The following is an 18,860-nucleotide window of genomic DNA, read 5'->3' as shown; positions in this document are numbered from 1 at the left end:
TATAATTAAAAAGAACAGCGTTTTAATGGACACAGTTGGATACTTTACCCAGTTTTAACAGGTTTAAAAAGTTTTATTAGTTTTATTTATTTTATTAGTCATGTAAGCAATACTCTGCAGAAGATCAACACTACCTGAGCACAGTCGGAAGAAAACCTTCTTCCTGTGAATCTTAGAACAATCTAGAACTTTCTTTTAAAACTCACTTTTAGAAGCCAACCAAATTTAAATTCAGAAGGTCTTCTAAGGGAATCTAGAATTCTGTTTGAATTGCATCTTTGCTTGTATGAAAAGTTTTGTCTTTCCTGCTTCCTGACAGATTTCATCGTATCAGTGAGACAAAGTGAATATATGTTTTGTCTTCCTAATTACCTGTTCCTAGTTTCTTCTGAAATAGAACAATAGGCTACAAGAAGCTTTGGTCTGAAAAATTATGAACATTTTTGTGGTCATCAAAAGAAAAAGATGGCAGTCTGAAAGAAGTAAAGTAACCCTTTCAAGGGTGCAATCCAACCTAGCAGGGAAGTTAATCTGTTACCTTTGGAGATCTGATCTGGACACACAAAATGACAAAAAGAAGACTGGAGATGAGAAAAAATGCATGTCTGCATGGCTTTTTGTAGTAGTGAAAACTGAAAATAAAGATTTAGAATCTAGGCACAGCTAGTATTTTTATTTCAAACCCCATTTTTGTGATCCTCAACATCAAAAATACAAAGATCCTCAAGAACTGTGTGGACAAAGCTCTTCCATTTTTGCAAGGCAAAGTACTGCTACTTGTGTAAGATTTTTTTTTTAAACAGAGAGTTAAATAAATACAGCTCCAAAAATCATTGGTATTTCAATCTCTTGCTGGGCTACACTCATTAATAAGACAGTAATTATCCTAATTAAGACCCAAATGAAACACAGTGGACCTTCACCTCGAAACACTGGCAGACATCTGCAATTGGAAGGGAACTATAGCAGTTAGCAGGAGTCCATGCAGACACACTGCTATGGAATAGTAGCAGTCAAAATCAGGAGAATGCACAGAGTTTGTACAAAATTATCTAAAATAATTGTGTTTGAGGACAAAACTCTTCATGAGATGTGATTACCTTGCCGGTGAATCATTCCTCCGTGCATAATTCTTGCCACAATGCAGTGGTTCAGCTCATTCATTTTTAAAGTGATTCCCTAGGAAAAAAGAAATGTTTATACTTTTAAAATAAAACAGTGAGCACAGTGATTCTTGATTGGTTAAGAATAGTCACTTTTCCTGAAAGCTCAAAGGCAGGGTATAAATTTTAGAATTAAAATAAAATCTTTGTCACTCACTTAAAGATGAGTAATAAGAAGAGATACTATTTATAAGTGAGGATGCAATACTTCAACACACGAGGATGTAAGACTCTGTTTTGTTAAAAATGTGATTTTGTATTGAAGTGCAAAGGCTCCACTTGGGTTTAAAGCCTAATTTAGCTATAGCTACTACAAGGTTGCTTTCAAACAAACCCAGCCCAGGTGGCACAGCAGCAGTGTGAGTGCACACACAGCATTTCAAGTTAAGGATACAGAAAGGAGGATAAATATCTACACTGGCTGCTGAACTATTCCACTTCATTGACTCCCCACCTCAAAGTGAGGAAACTGACACTAAAATCACTGCTGGTCTTCACCAGCACAGAGTCAAGCAAAACAGTGAGTTTCCCTGCATACCATGGGCTCGTCTGTGTTCTTCTGGAACTGCACCAGCCGCACTCGTGTCACATTCTCCATGTCCATGTCGCCGTTGGCGCTCTCCGGGGAGTCGCCGTTCAGGTACGGAGAGGTGGGAGGAGGAGTAACTCTCAGCGCTTCGTCACTGTAAACTTCATGTGCCACTACATCATGAGTTTGAAGTAAGGCCTGGAGGAGATCACAGCGACAAAATGACAGATTTGCATCACCTCTGATGCCCCTCATTCGTTCCTTGTGTTTTTGAAGCCTTTCAGAATATCAAGGAAATCCAAGATATTTGTGCTCCATTTCAAATAAAGGAGGTTTTTCTCTTAAAGGAGTCTAAGAGAAACTTCAGCAGGCTGCAAATGCCTACACACCCATTGAGCCTCTAAAACCTGCATGAGTTAATGGGAGTTTTTACTGTAGGTACTTCAGTGAGAATGATGCTGCCTCCCTTTCCCTCATCCTCTCGACATCTGCAGGGTGTCAGAGTGAATCCATCCTTATGGGCACAGACAGTCAGGAATCTACCTTTCTGAGCAAACTACTCCATAATAATTACTCTAGTAAAATGGAAAGATATTCAGATCCCATGGTATTTCATTCTAATAAAGACAAACTGTGGATAAATACTGACTGAAAAACAGAATACTGTTTTTTTCTGTTTTTACTATCATAACTGCTTCCATACTTTCCCCTTCCCCTGGAACATGGACCCAGCACTACCACCCTGAGTTCAAAATGCCTGACAAAAATTACCTGGCAAACCAACAAACTGATAAATACTACTTGATTAGCCTTCCTGTTTTTTGATGCAAAGAATGGTACAATATATAATTGATTGAATATATTTAAGTATCTTTGATAAGCAGAACACCCAACTGTGTAAGAACTCACAAAACATAAATATTAGCAAACCAGTATTCAGCAGTACCAGGCCTTTTTTATCATATGACATTCCACTGTTGTCCAGGATATCTTCAATAGCTCCCTGTCACATGCACATTCAACTCTCAATAATGAGTATATTTAGGCCACCTTGTTTTTGTCCAAACACTAAATCCAATTTATATGTGAACATTATGGTTCTACTCCTCTACTAATCAAGAGAGAGATCTGTCTCTATACCCAAATGGATGGGTTTCTGAGATAAGGATTGATATATCAAGACTAGTTCCTACAACATCTCTGCAGCATTAGAGGTATGAGCCACCACCACTGTTAGGTGAATCCACATTATAGTTATTATCTTCCTAATTTTCATTTAAATGCTCATAGCTTTTCACTTGCAAAACCCATCAGCCTTGCAAGGCTTGAGATTGACCATTTAGAACTTGTTTTGTCAGAGAAATCTGATCCTGCAATGTTTAGTCTTCAATTAAATTGTCTGAGCAAAACTTACATTGAAGAAAGTGCTAAAAAAATTCCTACAAGATGCATTCCTGAAGTGGAATCCAAGGCAGAAATGGGATTTTCATGCCTCTACAAAACCCTAAATTCTTTTTCAGGGTAACACTTCTACATTTCTACATGAACACTTTACATTTCCATTCCTCAAATTAGTTTGAAACTACAGTTGGGAATTCAGCATTATAAACATGGAACAGAATTCCCTAAACTAAGAATGCTTTGCCCATATTCCCTCCCATTTTTCCACTGTTTCAAGCCCACCTACACACATACTATTTTTAGTTTGATTTATTTGTGTGTCCATTTATGTGCAGATACTCTAATACAGGTTTAGGAACGTAGCTGAGTTCTCACTCCACTACCTGAAAACCATTTGCAGTTGTCCCAAATAGAATGAGAGCTGTTACAAAAAGCATCTAACAGAGTCAAAGCATTTTCTGTGCTTCTTTCAGTCAACCTACTCAGAGCAACTCACTCCACTTCACCACCCCTGAAGGAATTTAAAAGATGTGCAGCTTTGGCACTTGGGGACATGGTTCAGTGATGGATGTAACAGAGTTGGGTTAATGGTTGGACACAATGGCCTTGGAGGTGATTCTGTGCCCCTGCCTGTATCTGCTACACTCTCCATGCTTTAATATAACATTTCTTACATAATTCAGGTCCTTACATTTGTGTCACATCAAGTATTTGCCCTGCTCTGTATTATTTTTAGCAGTATTATTCACCTTGTAGGAGGTTAAAATATGGCACTTCCAACATTTTTAAAGGTCCATAATTACACTAAATGACTCCTGAATGTGTTCACAAAAATGAACACAATTTAAGAAATACCAGACATTAAGGTACAGCAAGCTCAATTTCATATTGAGAACATTTAAAAAAAAGATTCCTATTGGACCTGACTTAAATATGCTTTTTTCCATGCATTTCTGCTAATTTTGATAATTCTTTTTTTTTTTCTGTTTTTCCTTTGCAGAACATTATAATCCTGCTAAAAATAAGTTTAATGAGAACAACTGCTTTCCACTGTATTGCACGATCACTGTCTGCAGAGAACAGCGTAGGAAGGTACATGATGATGGATAAAACTTCAATATGTCATTAAATAAAAGTCTCCCAGTAAAGCAAATGTTTCAATTGCTGCAACAAACTAAATTTATGTAATAGAATCTTTTACATATGAAACTGGCATATTTTAAAAGCTACTGAAAGTTGTGTAATGGAATAAAAGTTCTTTGCAATGTGTATATACATAAACGAGGAACTTGATAATACTCTTGGAATTCTTAAATTATTTATCTGCTGAAACACTTTTATGCAAAATTTACATCCATTTCTTCAAATTAAAATGTTAAGCCTGTACAGACTAAATTAATATTTTATTCCTGTAGCCCTAAGGCATATGAAGGTAAAAGGAAACTAAGACAACAAAATATCTTGAACTTGAAGATCTCTTACAAACACACTTTACTGGTTTGATTCTGTAAAGGCTTGAACACGGTACACAAGACAGATTATACTCTTTGTTTCTTCTGATGAGGGATGGACACTAGATAATAAGATAAATAATAGTAAAATAGTCTGCTATCATACAGATGTTAATGCACACTCCTACTCACTACACCTTATTGATTACTGAATTGATGTGCATTAATAACCAGAGTATTGGTTACTGCACCTGGCAAACACATGGAGTGTGGGCTGACAGTATCAGTTTATACAATTAGTCCTTTTCCTAATAGTCCCTACTTTTGCTCTGAAGGAAAGTTTGGCAGAATGCAACAAATATAAGAATCAAAGTCTGCAACCCATACAGGTGCATCTGGGAGCAGGAGTGGGAATGATGGGAGAAGATGAAGCTACCCCTTTGACATCTGGAGACTCTGTGGGATCTGCAGGTGTGGATCCACACCAACTGGTGCTGGTTTAATTGCTGCTTTACATTCCTCCCTAACACAAACTGTTTCTGTTCTCTTGCTCATTCTGGCTCTGGCAGTATTCCCGTTATCCCAAATTCTTTTTGCTAAATGGTTAGCTGGGCTTTTTGGGAGCAATTTTCTACTAGTTCAGCCCAGGGCAATATTAAAGTGCAGTTCCAGATGAATGCCAGAACTACAAGGGAGAGGATGAAACATGGGGAAAAGTGATGATGGGACTTCACCAACCAGCAATTTAGCCTGGGATGCCACGAACTCACTTGCTGAAATCACTCCTCATCAAAAATACTTGTTATAGAATTGCAGCTTATTCCTTCTAAAAAATACTTTTGATAGATTTGCAGCAAAAGAATTCTGACAAGTGGTTTTAGATTTATGAGCAGATCAGGGAACAGAGATACCTAAAAAAGAGGATTTTCATCTCAATTTTCCTGTCACTTGGTTTGATACATGAAATTTCTATATACCACGATCACTTTTATTGATGCCTACTCTGAAAATAATTTATGCTTTAAAAATGTCTTTTCTCCACAGGGCCTAATGTTTTAGCAACACTGTGGGGTAATTACACACAAAAGAAGTAAATCAAATGAACCTGTCAGATTCTAAATGAAACTGAGTATCAGAAAAGGGTTTTTTAAAATTTTTCTTACAGTATGGCTGAGTACCATTCCACCCTGTTTTATGCTCTATTTCAAGCAAGTATTCCTGTTAAATGTTGAACAAGAGCTGTTACAAACTTCAGGATAGGAACCATCTCCAGGGAATAACATCAGTGTCTTACTGAACAGGCACAGAAGAGTCAGTGTCTGCATTAGCAATTAATGCAACAAAATAGGAACGAATCAAAAAGTAAAACAAATGTATTAGTCAGGAGCTGATGTACACACTGAACAGACTGCAGGAGTTTTTAACTTCTGACCAGCTTCCAACTTGCCCTGTGGCCTGACTGTCCATCAGCTGCTGGATTACACTGGCTCCTAGCACACATTTCAGTTTAAGTTTATTTGAAAAAAGTTGTTTTGCATGCTCTGAGACCTTTATGTGATACAAACCAAAACACTGTTAAGGGCCAATCAGGAGATTCACTTCAAAAACAAACTCCTGATCTGATTTAAAGTACTAAAACAAATGCAGCCAAGGCTACAGTGGCCATCCAAAGAGCACACTGGGACATGCAGCTACCCAGATTTCATCTTATACCTGAACAGGAGGTAGGTTTCAGCTCACTCTTTCCTGGAAATCAGGTTTATCCTTCAGACTTACAGTAACTCAGCTTTCAGGTGAGCAAATTCCACAAAGCCCCCTGCATATAATCCTTGTGTTAGGGAAAGTAAAATTCATGATTTTAAACTGACAATAGTGTATAGCAGAGCAAATGTTTATTTCTGACTTCATGAACTTCACCTACAGCACAAACAAAATAAATCCTTCAAATTACTGGACTTCAGTAACTTGAACCAAGTCATTAAGCAGTAACATCTCTGAATTTAAGACCATTACTACCTTCAAATCAGATTTGGGAAACAGACACAGCAGGTGTTGATATGTAACACAAACTCAACAGACTGTACAAGCTATTGATTTATTGTAAAATAGTATTAAATAAACTTATTTTGCAATGAATTCACACACCTTTATCCTAGGAAGACCTTGGGAAAAAGAAAAAGGAGGATCCCAGTTCTACCTACAGACATCCAAAAGGATTCATTCTTTCCAAGTGCAACACAGCCCCCTAAAACCACAGTGAAACTGCTCCATAATTCAATTACTCCAGACTGCTGACAGTTTGCAGCACAGTAATGAGGACCAATAGGAGTAGCAACACTAATTCTTTTGCCAGAGCAGAAGGTTAGAAATACTAACAGATGCATTGTGTGCAGTTCCATCACTTGCAGATTTTATGAATTTACCGAACTTAAGTTTTCTAACATAAAGAATATTAAAAAAAACCCCAACAAAATCCCCCCTTCAAAAACAAAAACAAAACAACAATAAAAAACCAAACCAAACAAAACCCAAACAAGAGTAGGATCTGCTTACCATGAAATGAGGTTGTGTTAAAATACGCTTTAGCTCCTTTGCATCACTGTTCTCTGGGTAACATGAAATTTCTTCCAATACCTGCAAAATTAGCAGGAGAAATGCCCCTAAGTAACTTTCTTTTAAAGGTACTGAAGAAAGGAAAACCCTCACTGCTCAGTCAGAATATCCCCACATGATTATGCAAACCAACATTTTTGACACAGGAAAGGGTTTAAGAAAATGTGCCCCCAGCCCACTGCCCTAAGAAAATAAAATACCTCATTCCAATGTTCTCTCTGAAAGACATTAAAGCAGAGATTTAAAGGAAACAGTTGTTCTTTTTTTTGTTCTTTTTTTTGTTCTTTTTTTCCAATTGATAATATTCCTCCAACAGCTAAATATATAGGGACATAAATGCTAATAGGTGACACACATGACCTCCACCAGTTGCTGCTTTTACACATGGTCTCAATTTATTTAAAAAATTGGTTTAAAAGCAGAAATAAAAACATTCAGAAAACCAATTGTTGAAGACACCAAGTGTAGGTGGGCCATCTGCCACCCCACCTCCAAGCCACAAATTTTGTAAAATCTGAGCCACACTTCAGTTTATCATCAAGGAAGGAGGAGTAAAGAAACTTTAACTCATTTGCCTGCAACTTGATTCTTACACCTTAATTTTTACATGCAGCTATGTGGACAATGAAAGCAAATTATTTTGTTTCTGGAAGCACCTCCCAGGATTAACCACCAGAAAATTTGCAGGATAGGACTTGACAGCATTTATCAGTGCAACTCCAGTTATTACTTAAAATCTTCCCATTAATTCTATTTTAACAGCACTATAAACAGTGTTTTGCAATTACATTACACCCAACAACAGCACTAATATAATATATAATAAAACATTTTAATTTTTACTACTTACAATAAATAAGCAAAAAAATTACTCTTTGCAAGGTATAAGAATTAAGAACATATTTGTCTATCTCTGGTCTTAATGGGCCAACTTAAAAACATTTCCAAGTCTGCTCTTCTTAGACCTATCTATAAACTTTGGGTTTTTTCAATTAAAAATGCTGATACTTAGAAAAAAATTTTTTTGGTGACCAATCTTATAAATATCAGATTTCTGCTGCAGATAAATAACCTGAACATGAAAAGATACTGCAATGACCCAGGAGGAGTGTTCCTTTCAACACCACTATTGCTGAAGAAAAGGTTAAGTGATTAAATTGAGTAATATTCACAATCCTTAAACAGATAACTGAATTCTGCAAGTTTGTGCAACTTGTCACATAACTTGAGTAAGCAATGGTAGCATTCCAGAAATAATTCAGATAATGAGCCAGAATACAGATCTTAATGAGGAAAAATAAGCTGCAGTTCAAATATAATCAACTTTCAAAGTAAAAAAAAATATACTTTAAAGCCATTACCTCTTTGGCTCTCTGTACAGCATCACTTGGAGGATTCCTGATTTGTGGTGAAGATTTTGTGTTTATTTTGTCATAAAGCTGAAATAACAAGAAAACAAACTACTGAAATCATATGCTCCTTTATAAAAATTAATGAGTGCTTACAACAGCCTGCTTATGTTACCAGGATTAGGATGATTGTTAAACTGCAAAACCCACAGATGTTCTGTATACAAAATCTAGCAGTTTAGGGTTTTGGCTTTTCATTTTTAAACATTTCCTCATTTGAACAGTGCCATAGATTCAGAGTTCATAGGATGACATGGGAAAGGTCAAGAGGTTAAGAGATTCTGCAAACCTCCCATGCTTTTGCCACAGATTTACAGAAACCATATTCTTCTACTGCAAGTGATCCTACAAATCTTGGGTAAATGCTGTAAATCAAACATTCTGCTATAAAATCAAGTTAACCTGCATATCCCACTTTCCTCAATAAATCAAGCTATCAAATATTTTGAACAGTAATTTAAATAAACCTTGGAATATGGGAAAATGGTCTTGAAAATAGAATGTTACAAAAGCCAAACACTCTGAGAACATAAAAAAACCCCCAAACCTTCCAAGAATGAGTACTTATAAAAAAGGGTACCCTTATTTTACTTGCATTTTTCTGTTAGACAGAAGAATGTCAATGTACTTAAACAGGCTACTGTAAACATTCCACGTTAAGTATTAAAAAAAAAAACCTTTTAAAAACCATTCAACTATCAAAACATAACAAAGATCTTTCTTCAAGTTTCAAATTAGAGGTAAGACATTACAGGCTCTTTTTCATACAAATCTAACAGACTGTGCATGTTTTAAAGGAATAAATGTATACTTAAGAATAAACAGGTATTGTAGTAAGCAGTATTTTCAAATAAAACCTTTTGGCTTACATTTGAAATGATATAAAGATGGTCATGCCTGTAATTATTTCCTAATTATGTCAGACTACTATTTTGATATGTAAGACAGTAAAAAAGGCACAAGTAACCAATTTAGGGAACTAGAGACATTTTTATCACAACGACGGTGGCGAAACACTGTAACAAGTTGTCCAGTGAAGGTGAGGGATCTCTCAACTTTGGAAATACTCAAAATTCAACTGAAATTCAAAACACTGTATGTAAAAAAACCATTCAAAATACAAAAGGGACTCTAAAACCTTCAGCAAATCCTGACACAGAACTTGCCAGGACACAGAACTGCCTCTTCTCTTTCTCAAATGACATGAAACACCATTCAGTTTTATTAGACACATAAACTGCTACAAATGCAATCCAACATCACCATCACTTTCCCGTGTTAACAATTGAACGAACATATTGAATGTTTCAAGCCCATACACAAATAAGCACAAAACCAGAGAAAAAGGTCACTTTCGAAAAAATATTCCTTGCAGGTCAGTTACACCACTCTCCTGGGGAAAGAAAAGTAGAAAAGTCAAGCTGAGTCAGCTTCTTCCAATGCAACAACTTCACCTTGTGCTGCCAAAACACCACTAAACTCCACAGCTTAAGCAGCTTTGACTACTGAGGAAAGTTTTGAGTTAAAATCTTTCTGCAAGCTTGTAGTTCAGGAGATATTTTATTTGTGTACACAATTATTTGTTAAATCTTTTCTTAAGTAAGTTAACAAAATCTACCCAAACTCCAGCAACTGCAAATTGCAAAGTATCACCATTCTATACCTGTTAAGAAACTGTGCTGAGCACTGTGCACTGAACAAAGCACAGCAGAAAAGGCACAATACCCACCACAAATATTATTGAATGTCTTCTTCCTGTTTAAGATCAATGAAATTACAGAAAAGTTACCTTGAAAACATTTTTATTAGTTATTTCCAGCAATGGCTGAAAAGCTAAGTCATTGAAGTTGCTGATTTCCCTCATTACTGTGACCCAAAACAACCAGCAGTTTACAGAAACAATTTTCTCCTCATTATCATGGGAGAGTTATCTTCTGAGATTAGGAAGGAGGCAGAAAGAAAATTAGAGAGCAGAGTTCCTCTGAGAATGTTTAGAAAAAAAGTCAAGGCAAAGTTCAGACTAAACAAGGGTGCATTTATTTTTCCATAGCGCCTTCATGCTGAGGCACTTAAATTTCATCTTCCAGGACTGCTGCTCACTGAAGTTTGCTTTCAAGGCACCAAACTATCAGGAGAACTCTGACACCACATAAAAGAAAACTCTTCATATTTGCATTAAGGTTTAAGGCTGATCTATTACCCATGCCAAGGGATCTATTCATTGTGGAGGAGACAGCCTCAGCCACAGAAAGGATGTGGTTTTGGTAGATTCACTAGCAGGAGGAGATCTCTTAATTTTGAAATGGCATACTCGAATTCAAATTAGTTCACAGAGGTTATTTTTTTTTATGTGAGAAGCAAAGCTTATAATGTGCATTAATACATCAGAACTGGTGAAGCAATCCTACCTCCCTTGCAATCTCTGAAAAAAGACTGTTTTTGAAATACTTCTCAATATTTTTGCACTTAAATACTAGCTGTGACAAACCCAATTTAGAATAAGGTATTTACAGCTTATATAATTAATCTATGAAAGCATTTGAATGTGGAGGTTTCATTAGAAAGAATAATTGTTCCCTTGGGATCCAAGAATCCAACACCTTTACATGAATGTTTTACAAAGTGTGTAAGAAAACTGAATGAAACCTTTTTGCACCCATCATAGATTAAAGTGAATATTAATCTTACAGCCAGGCCTTGTATGCTCCTGTGGTACAAAACACATCACTTTGTCCAGTTAGCTACGTGACTTTAATCACAGGAACCCAGCCTGTTGATAATGCTGTCACCTGCCAATCTAAGCCCTTCAGGGATTTACCAAAGGTGGCTTCCTGTGGAACAGAACGAACTGGCTCATTCTTCACTGTCCTCAACCAGATGCTTTTCTATGCAATACTAACAGACTTACAGCAGGACAAAATGTGTGCTCTAATCATGGACTTTCCTTTTGCTGGGAGTCACTATTTCCCAGCAAAAACCTCTGCCCCACCCCAGCCCAGGAGCTCAACCCCCAACAATTTCACTCAGCAATAAACATAAACATAGCAATTAAACATAATAATAATAATAATAATAAAAATAATAAAAAGTAAAATGCCACAGCATTTGTAACTTTTGGCATTTCCAGACTTTTGAATACTTTGCATCTCAGTCTTACTCCTCAGCACCAGTTATTCTGCATTTCCTAGACAGAAAATCAAAACTGAGAGCTTTCTCTAGACAAGCTTAACAATCCCAATGGACATATTAACAAAACTTGATATAACAAACATTGACATTACAGCTAATAAACAGAACAGTACTGCTTGTTAAAAACACAAGTTTTGATTTAAATTTTGCATGCTAGAACACAAAAGCTACAAAGAGAATACCCACAAGTTGAGCTGCTATCAGTTGACCAGCTTTTGCAGAGTCGAGACTTTTTGTCTTCTGCCTGTCCAAAGGGAACTCGTTTCTTCTGATATTTAAAACAGACAGCCCAAAGCCTAATCCACAATCAGGCAGGCGAGACAAAACAACAAACTCTTCTCTTCTGACTAGTTTTTCAGATGTGCAGAAATTCCTTTTTAACCATTTCCTGTAAGAGGAGTCAGAATACTGTCCCAACACAACCCCCATTCAATGTCACATTGATAAATTTAAATATGTCACAACTAGCAGAAATTTGGCCTCACTGCCTGTTCTAATCTTGAATGTAATCAAAATCACATGACACAGTGAAATCAGTAAGTATTCTACCTACACAGAACCTTGAAGTTTCTGTGAGGCAAATGAGAAACTCCTTAAAACAAGAGCTACTGAACTGCTAGAGCATACAGCTCCATGGTCTTTCAACACAAATAGACATTTTGTGGGGATCCAGTTGCAATTCACACAGGTACTGGGTTGCCAGCCTCAAACATTAAACCCTCACACTGAAACATCTAAAAATAATCATTAAGATTTGTCCTTACACATTTCACTTTCTGAATGGTTCAACCACAGGCAATGCAGTGACATTAGAGGGCTGTTTTTTATCCCTTTTAGGTTTTTGTACCATCTAAGAAATTCTCAAGTGGAAGTCCTGCCCCTTGTACAGCAACATTTACTAACAAATAAGAGTTTTTGCTGTTACCTCCCACAGCTCCCTGTCCTGGTACTTCATCCATCCCAGAGGTTTCACGTGCTGAGAGACTGAAAGAAATTCCTGACCCACTGAATGAAATAATACTCACAAGCAGTAGTATCAAAGAAGGGCTAAAATTAAAGAGTCAACTAGATAATTGTTAGATCACTTCACCCTTCTGTCAGTTCTGTTTCACATGTCCTTTTCCATGCAAAGTATTATAACATTCCCATGGGTGCCTCTTTCCCTGGGATTCTAAGCTCTCATGGAAACACATCCCTGAAGCTAAGAACTCCTACTGCAAAGCACACTGAGTAACAAGGTCACAGTCAGCAGAGGCTTTATCTTCTACTTTGTTTAAAGATAGTTTGCTCTTTCAAGCTCTCTGTTTTTCACTGTTAATGACTGTCCACAAAGTTAATTTTTACCATTTTAGCATCAGAGACCTAACATCTGCTTCCCAGCACAATTCTACAGAATATGTTACAGTTCCATCCTGTATCAAAGTCCAAAGCATCTTTCACACTTTATTTGTGACTGCTAGAGCATTACAGGTTACAGCCCTCCACAGCTTCAAACCTTCTTCTGAGTGGCACACTTACTGCAGAAGAGGAGCACAATCAACACTCGCATTCTAGTTCCTTACTCAGTGAAATTCTGAGCAATGCAAACAAAACTAATTCAGCAAAAGGGTTCAGGAAGCAGCTGATCAGCTAAAATGAAGATTCCCTGACAGAGTGGTCACAGAACACGGTCTGAAGCAGAACATTAATTCTGTCTGAACAGATGAGTGCTTGTTTATGTCATGCCCCAGAACTGGCAGCTGCCAACACTGCAGCTTGTTACTGGAGGCACTCCGACTTCCAGCAACCCTGGCAGGGCTTATGCAGATTGGAAATACTCAATTCCTCAGTGCATATTCACATTCAAGCAACACATGAAAAATCTTTTCTGTAAAAAATGCTGCAGTAGCAATTGAACCCTGAATTTAAGTTTGATCACTCATGTGACAGAACTGAAATACACATGCTCTTCAAATTTTTAGAGGAATGTTTATCTGCAAAAAGCTAGCCAGCTGTACTTTTAGAAGTCATCGGTATTCTTACATATTCATAATGTGCTACCTGTAGAACAGAATTACTCTTGCTGCTACCTGTGTCTGAAATAAACATAAAACCAGATTTTCTTACACTTTTACCTAGTACAGGTAAGAGATGATGATGCCAAGATAAACTCAATCATGCCTATGGAATTTCAGCTTTTACTCTAAGGCACTTCCTTTTTTTGGGATAATTCCTCATCTGGGCTTCTTCACTTGTTTTGTTTTAAACCAAGAACTTAACCATTTGGGGGTAAGAACAGAGGAGAGGAAACCCAACTGAACAAAACCATTTTTCTCTGTGCATTAGTTTAGTTCCCACTGCACAAACCCTGAAATCCTGACACACCAGTGAAGCTAAATGCCAACTAGAGAATGTTTAATACATATTAACAGGTTATTAATGACCACATTTTTGAGGCACACAGAGGATACTACACGTTTCTTAGTGGTCAATGCCTTGCTGTGGGAAAAGGAGGAGATATATGAACTGATCTACTTCATGACAGAAAAAAATTCCTGACCCTTCAGTGTGTTATACATGACAACAAACTGTCTGTCAGATGTGATCCTACTGAACTGCCAGAGCAGCATTAGTGAAACACAAGTGATGAAGGTTTATTCTACTGAAGATGAACATAAATTAAATGATAGGTGAGAGATATGGTATCTAATTAAGGTGGAACCCTGAAATGATTGTACACTCCTTTCAGAATAAAAACACATCCCCCCAACCACAGCCAAAGGACTGTGCATGCATTGCCTTTGCAGTGATCCAGAGGGTAAAAAGGATCCTGGAAAGAAATCTTCCTCACTGCCTCCACAGGGTCTATTAGTGGCAATTTGGTGACATAAGAGCTGTAAGGAAAGCACACAGCTCTTCACCTGTGTCAGCAACAGGGAGAGATGCCCTGTGTCATTACAGACATTCCCACTCAATATTCTATCATGTACATCTTGCACTGACATGTTTTGTAGGCTTGGAAACATGAGGGGAACTAGAAGGTTAAGGTAAAGACCACTGAAAAGGATTTTCACCCTGTTAGGTAGCTAAATGTTGACACATATGTTGTATATCTTTTGAAGACTACACAAATCTCTGCAGCTCCACACATTGATAGAGTGAAAAACAGATTCAAGGACACATTTATGCTTATACTGGTTCAGACCCCATGGATGTTCAGTAATATCTGACTTGTATATTCTATTTCTTTGCAAGGGGTGAAGTTTTTACCTTCAGTGTACATAAGCTACAAACAGATTTTAGCTCTGTTGTAGAACATATTCCTTTTCAGCAGAGATTATCAAGTGCTATGCACTTACTCTGTGCATAATCAAAGCCTCAACACTTCAGAGGCAAAAGAGAGAAGGACTATATTCATACAAAATAAACTCCAGGGTGTGTGCATTTCCTTCCCCACAACTGACTTTTTAAAACTGTGCCTCACATTTACCATGAAGGTTTTTATTTATTTATTTCAAGTTGTCTCACAGAAGTACTGATAATGAACAGTTATGCTACTCCTCAAAATCTCAGCAGACATTATTTTCTTCTATTCAATTTCAGGTGTCCCTAAATGCCTCATTCATGTATGATGAACCCAGACTCCCGTGTCTGACAGCATTTTATTTCCTTACAAAGTGGGATTCTAACCTAGTAATTTTCCTCCTGTTTTAAGAAAAACCCATATTAATACTCATCATAAAAATTTCATTGACTGTAGAAGCTGCAGCTCTCCACAAGTGACAGCAGATGTTAAAGACATGCCAGACAGTACATAGACATAACCAGACTTTATTCTGTTCACACTGCAAATGTTTTAACATCTTTTGCAAAGAGGAAATATGCCAAACTAGGATAAGATAAAGGTACTGCTTTGCACATGGCAGTACCAAAAAAACCAGCACAGCAGTTGGAAAACTAACACAATGAAATTCAATGGTCCCAATCAAAAAAACCTCCTCTCACTCTGGAATGTACCAGTAGTACTGCTGGGAAAGACATGGGCTTAGACCATTATTTCCCAAGGTGCTCTAACACATTAATAACTTCAAGGACACAAAAATCCCATTATTTCAATATCAGAGTCACTTTCTTTTTCTTTTTTACTGCATCAGATATAATTGAAGCTGATCTTAACAAAACCAAGGCAAAGCACTTTTTAGATGAGATGACACCATTCATCTGATCAGATAAAAGTAAATGTAAAGACATTGAGGTGCTAGAGGGAGATTAGATAAAGGCACTGGCAAAGGGTTTGGAGCACAAGTCTAAATAGGGGCAGGAGAGAGAACTTGTGGTGTTTTGTCTGGAGAACAGGAGGCTTAGGGGAGACCTTATCATTCTTCACAACTGCCTGAAAGGAACAGCAAGTTAGGGACTGGTCTCTTCTGCCAAGTAACAAGGTCAAGAACAAGTAGCCTGGAGTTCTGCCATGGAAGGTTTAGATTGGGTATTAGGGAAAATTGTCACCAGAAGGGTTATCAAGCACTGGAACAGGCTGTCTGGTGAAGTGGGGGACTTGGCAGTGTTGGGTTCACTGCTGGACTTGATGACCTTAAAGATTTTTTCCAGCCTAAATGATTCAATAAGCACAAGAAAAACTGTCTCAACACAGAAAGGCTTTAGCAAGAGGTTTATTCCATGGACAGGACCTCGATACACCCCACAGAAAAACCTTTGCTCCTGTCTTTCCCCACCTTCCAATATGGACTAATGACCAAGAGTAGGACCTATAGACTCAGGTTAGGCCTAAATGGGCTTCAATCCCAACCCTGTTGGCCAAATTGCCTATTGCTTGGATCATCACCCTGAAGTGAAGAATGCTAATGATCAGAAACCTCATTCCAGGAGGATACAGAATTCATAAAACTAATTAAATCCACAAAGATCACAAAGAACACAGCTCCTCCTGTTCTGTGACACGGAGCACACCTTGTACCAGGAGGTGCTAATGCTGGAATTAACATCTATTTGTGTTTCTCCCGATTCACATAAATTTTCTTCAATGATATTCTGAGAAAACACACTGCAATGAGATCACCAGCACCTAGAACAGTCAACATGCCCCAGCCAGCTACTTGAAGAACTGGAAGAAGGAGGCAGAGAGGGCTGACTGAATTCAGAGACAGAAGCAGAGCTTCCTGGGCTGTCTGCACATTGCCTTTGGGTTTTTTAATGTAAACTAAGTGCAGACTGAAGTATCATTCCAAAGTTAAGCTCCCAGCACCAAGAAAGCTGAAGCATTATTCAAGATCTGTAGACTGTGGCCCAGGTACTCTAGCTATTTTTATAATTTCTCATTGCAGGTCCCAAACTCCTAGAAAAATAACAAATCTGAGAATCTGAAGGTTTATAAGGAAAAAAATCCAAACACAACAGGTAGCCCTTGCGGTTAAAAAGGAACCTGAACTACACACAATGTAAGAAGAGGTGAAGAAAATACAGAAAGTTAAATACGAAAATTAACCTCTTTATCTCAAGACAATATCAGTGAAGTAATTTAAATGTTCTACAAGTGCCAGGAATACAATTCTAAGGTTCTTTGAAATATCAGGGCCCAGTAAACTTAGAAATACACTAAAATCATGGGAATTTATAGTTCCACATACAAAAAAGTCTAGGGATTTATGCTTTGAAGTAGGAGATGTTGGTGCACACAGACACAGTGACACACCACTTACACAGAGGAGGTGATATTAGGCCAAGAAGAATGGACTAAGAACTAAAATTCCCATTTAAAGTACATTCTTAAGATGAATTTTACTTGATGATTCCCCACATCAGTATCAGGCTTATAAAAACTCAAAATGACGGAATATTAGTTAAAAAGAAAACAGGTTAAGCATAACATAAGCATCACTGTCACAAAAACTGAGCCAGAATTTTGCACTGTTGGAAAGTGGTGGATACATACATTCCTCAAAAATTATTCTCAATCAATATGGAAGTAACTGTTGGCTCATATTTGTATCAGTCTTTAAGAGACTCACTCACTTATCTCTATTATATATATTATAAAAATGTGGAACAGTAATGCTTTCTGCTCTGAAGACTAAATATAAAATAAATCCCCCATTTAATTGGTAAGGCAGAGGAACAGGAAGAACAAGAAAACAATGAGATGATGCTGAGTGGCACAGTGATCCACCTATCCGAGCAGCACGGAAGATGACATGCAAAGGTATGAAGCAAGTTGCAAATGGAAAGTATTTTAGAGAATGATTATGAAATAATGCAGAAGGAATTCCAGAATAGCCTCTGCTTTTTGTGTTCTTTCAGAGCTTCCAGAGAAGTTACCTTTTAAAGAACAAATGAACTGCACTGGTAGTGATGATCCAGCCCATCTGCTGAAGGAATTCTTCAAGCAGTTCTCCCTAAGTCTTGGTCATTGTTCTGCCTACACTGCTTGGGAAAGGAGTTCCCATTGCAGTGTGGGACAGTCCCTCCCACTCCCTGGGGCTGAGCACGCTGCCTCTGGACTGGGATAAAAGCCAGATTTGATTCCCCAAATAGCAAGGTGCCTTCCTGCCAACATAGTTTCTTTTTTTTTTTTTAAACCCAAATATTTTCCATGTGTTTTCGTCTTAAAAAGATATGAAATAAAGGATAATTAAAATATGAAAACAATGTGTGTTTTAAAAATGATTAAATATTATTTCACTTAAGCATAACATGTTCTGAGGGATTTCAAGCAAGATATCTGTGACTCGCTTTGTGATCTGTTTTTGCAAAAGAGAAGCATTCAGGTTTCACTAAAACATGTTCCCCCCTATGAGTGTTAACATAATCAGTATTCAGGAGGGTAAGGACCAATGTGCATCCAAAAAACCTCGAACCACACTATGTGGTCAGAAAGTCATTCTATAGAAAGTCATTCTCATTCAAATCAAAACAGTAAAATTAGATGAACTAGGAAAATATTTAAGCTTCTTATACATAGCTGCTGGCTTAATTTTCTATATTGTATGATAGATGTTCCACCAGTCTATTCATGATTTAAAATAAAAGAAAGAAGGAAATGAAAGCATCCTGACGAGAAAAATCAAAATGGTTTTTGCTTTTTTTTGCCCTTTTTTTTTTTAATTCC

General features: G+C 37.3%; 1 protein-coding gene across 11 annotated transcripts in view; it reads right to left on the bottom strand.

Moving 5' to 3' along the window:
- Positions 1–18,860, bottom strand: part of CASK (calcium/calmodulin dependent serine protein kinase) — a 188,276-nt gene that overhangs the window by 28,912 nt on the left and 140,504 nt on the right. For all 11 annotated transcript variants that reach the window (XM_085048768.1, XM_085048777.1, XM_085048794.1 and 8 more), the window contains 4 exons: positions 8,519–8,596; positions 7,098–7,178; positions 1,702–1,890; positions 1,101–1,179 (listed from right to left, as the gene is read on the bottom strand). In XM_085048768.1, coding sequence (XP_084904894.1) covers positions 1,101–1,179; positions 1,702–1,890; positions 7,098–7,178; positions 8,519–8,596 — 427 coding nt within the window. The remainder of the gene's footprint in view (positions 1–1,100; positions 1,180–1,701; positions 1,891–7,097; positions 7,179–8,518; positions 8,597–18,860) is intronic.

This window comes from Lichenostomus cassidix, chromosome 1 (assembly GCF_008360975.1).
Source record: "Lichenostomus cassidix isolate B80296 chromosome 1, HeHo_3.0, whole genome shotgun sequence".
Lineage (NCBI taxonomy): Eukaryota > Metazoa > Chordata > Aves > Passeriformes > Meliphagidae > Lichenostomus > Lichenostomus cassidix.
The sequence above is the reverse complement of the archived record's forward strand: the minus strand, read 5'-3'. Positions and strand labels throughout refer to the sequence as shown.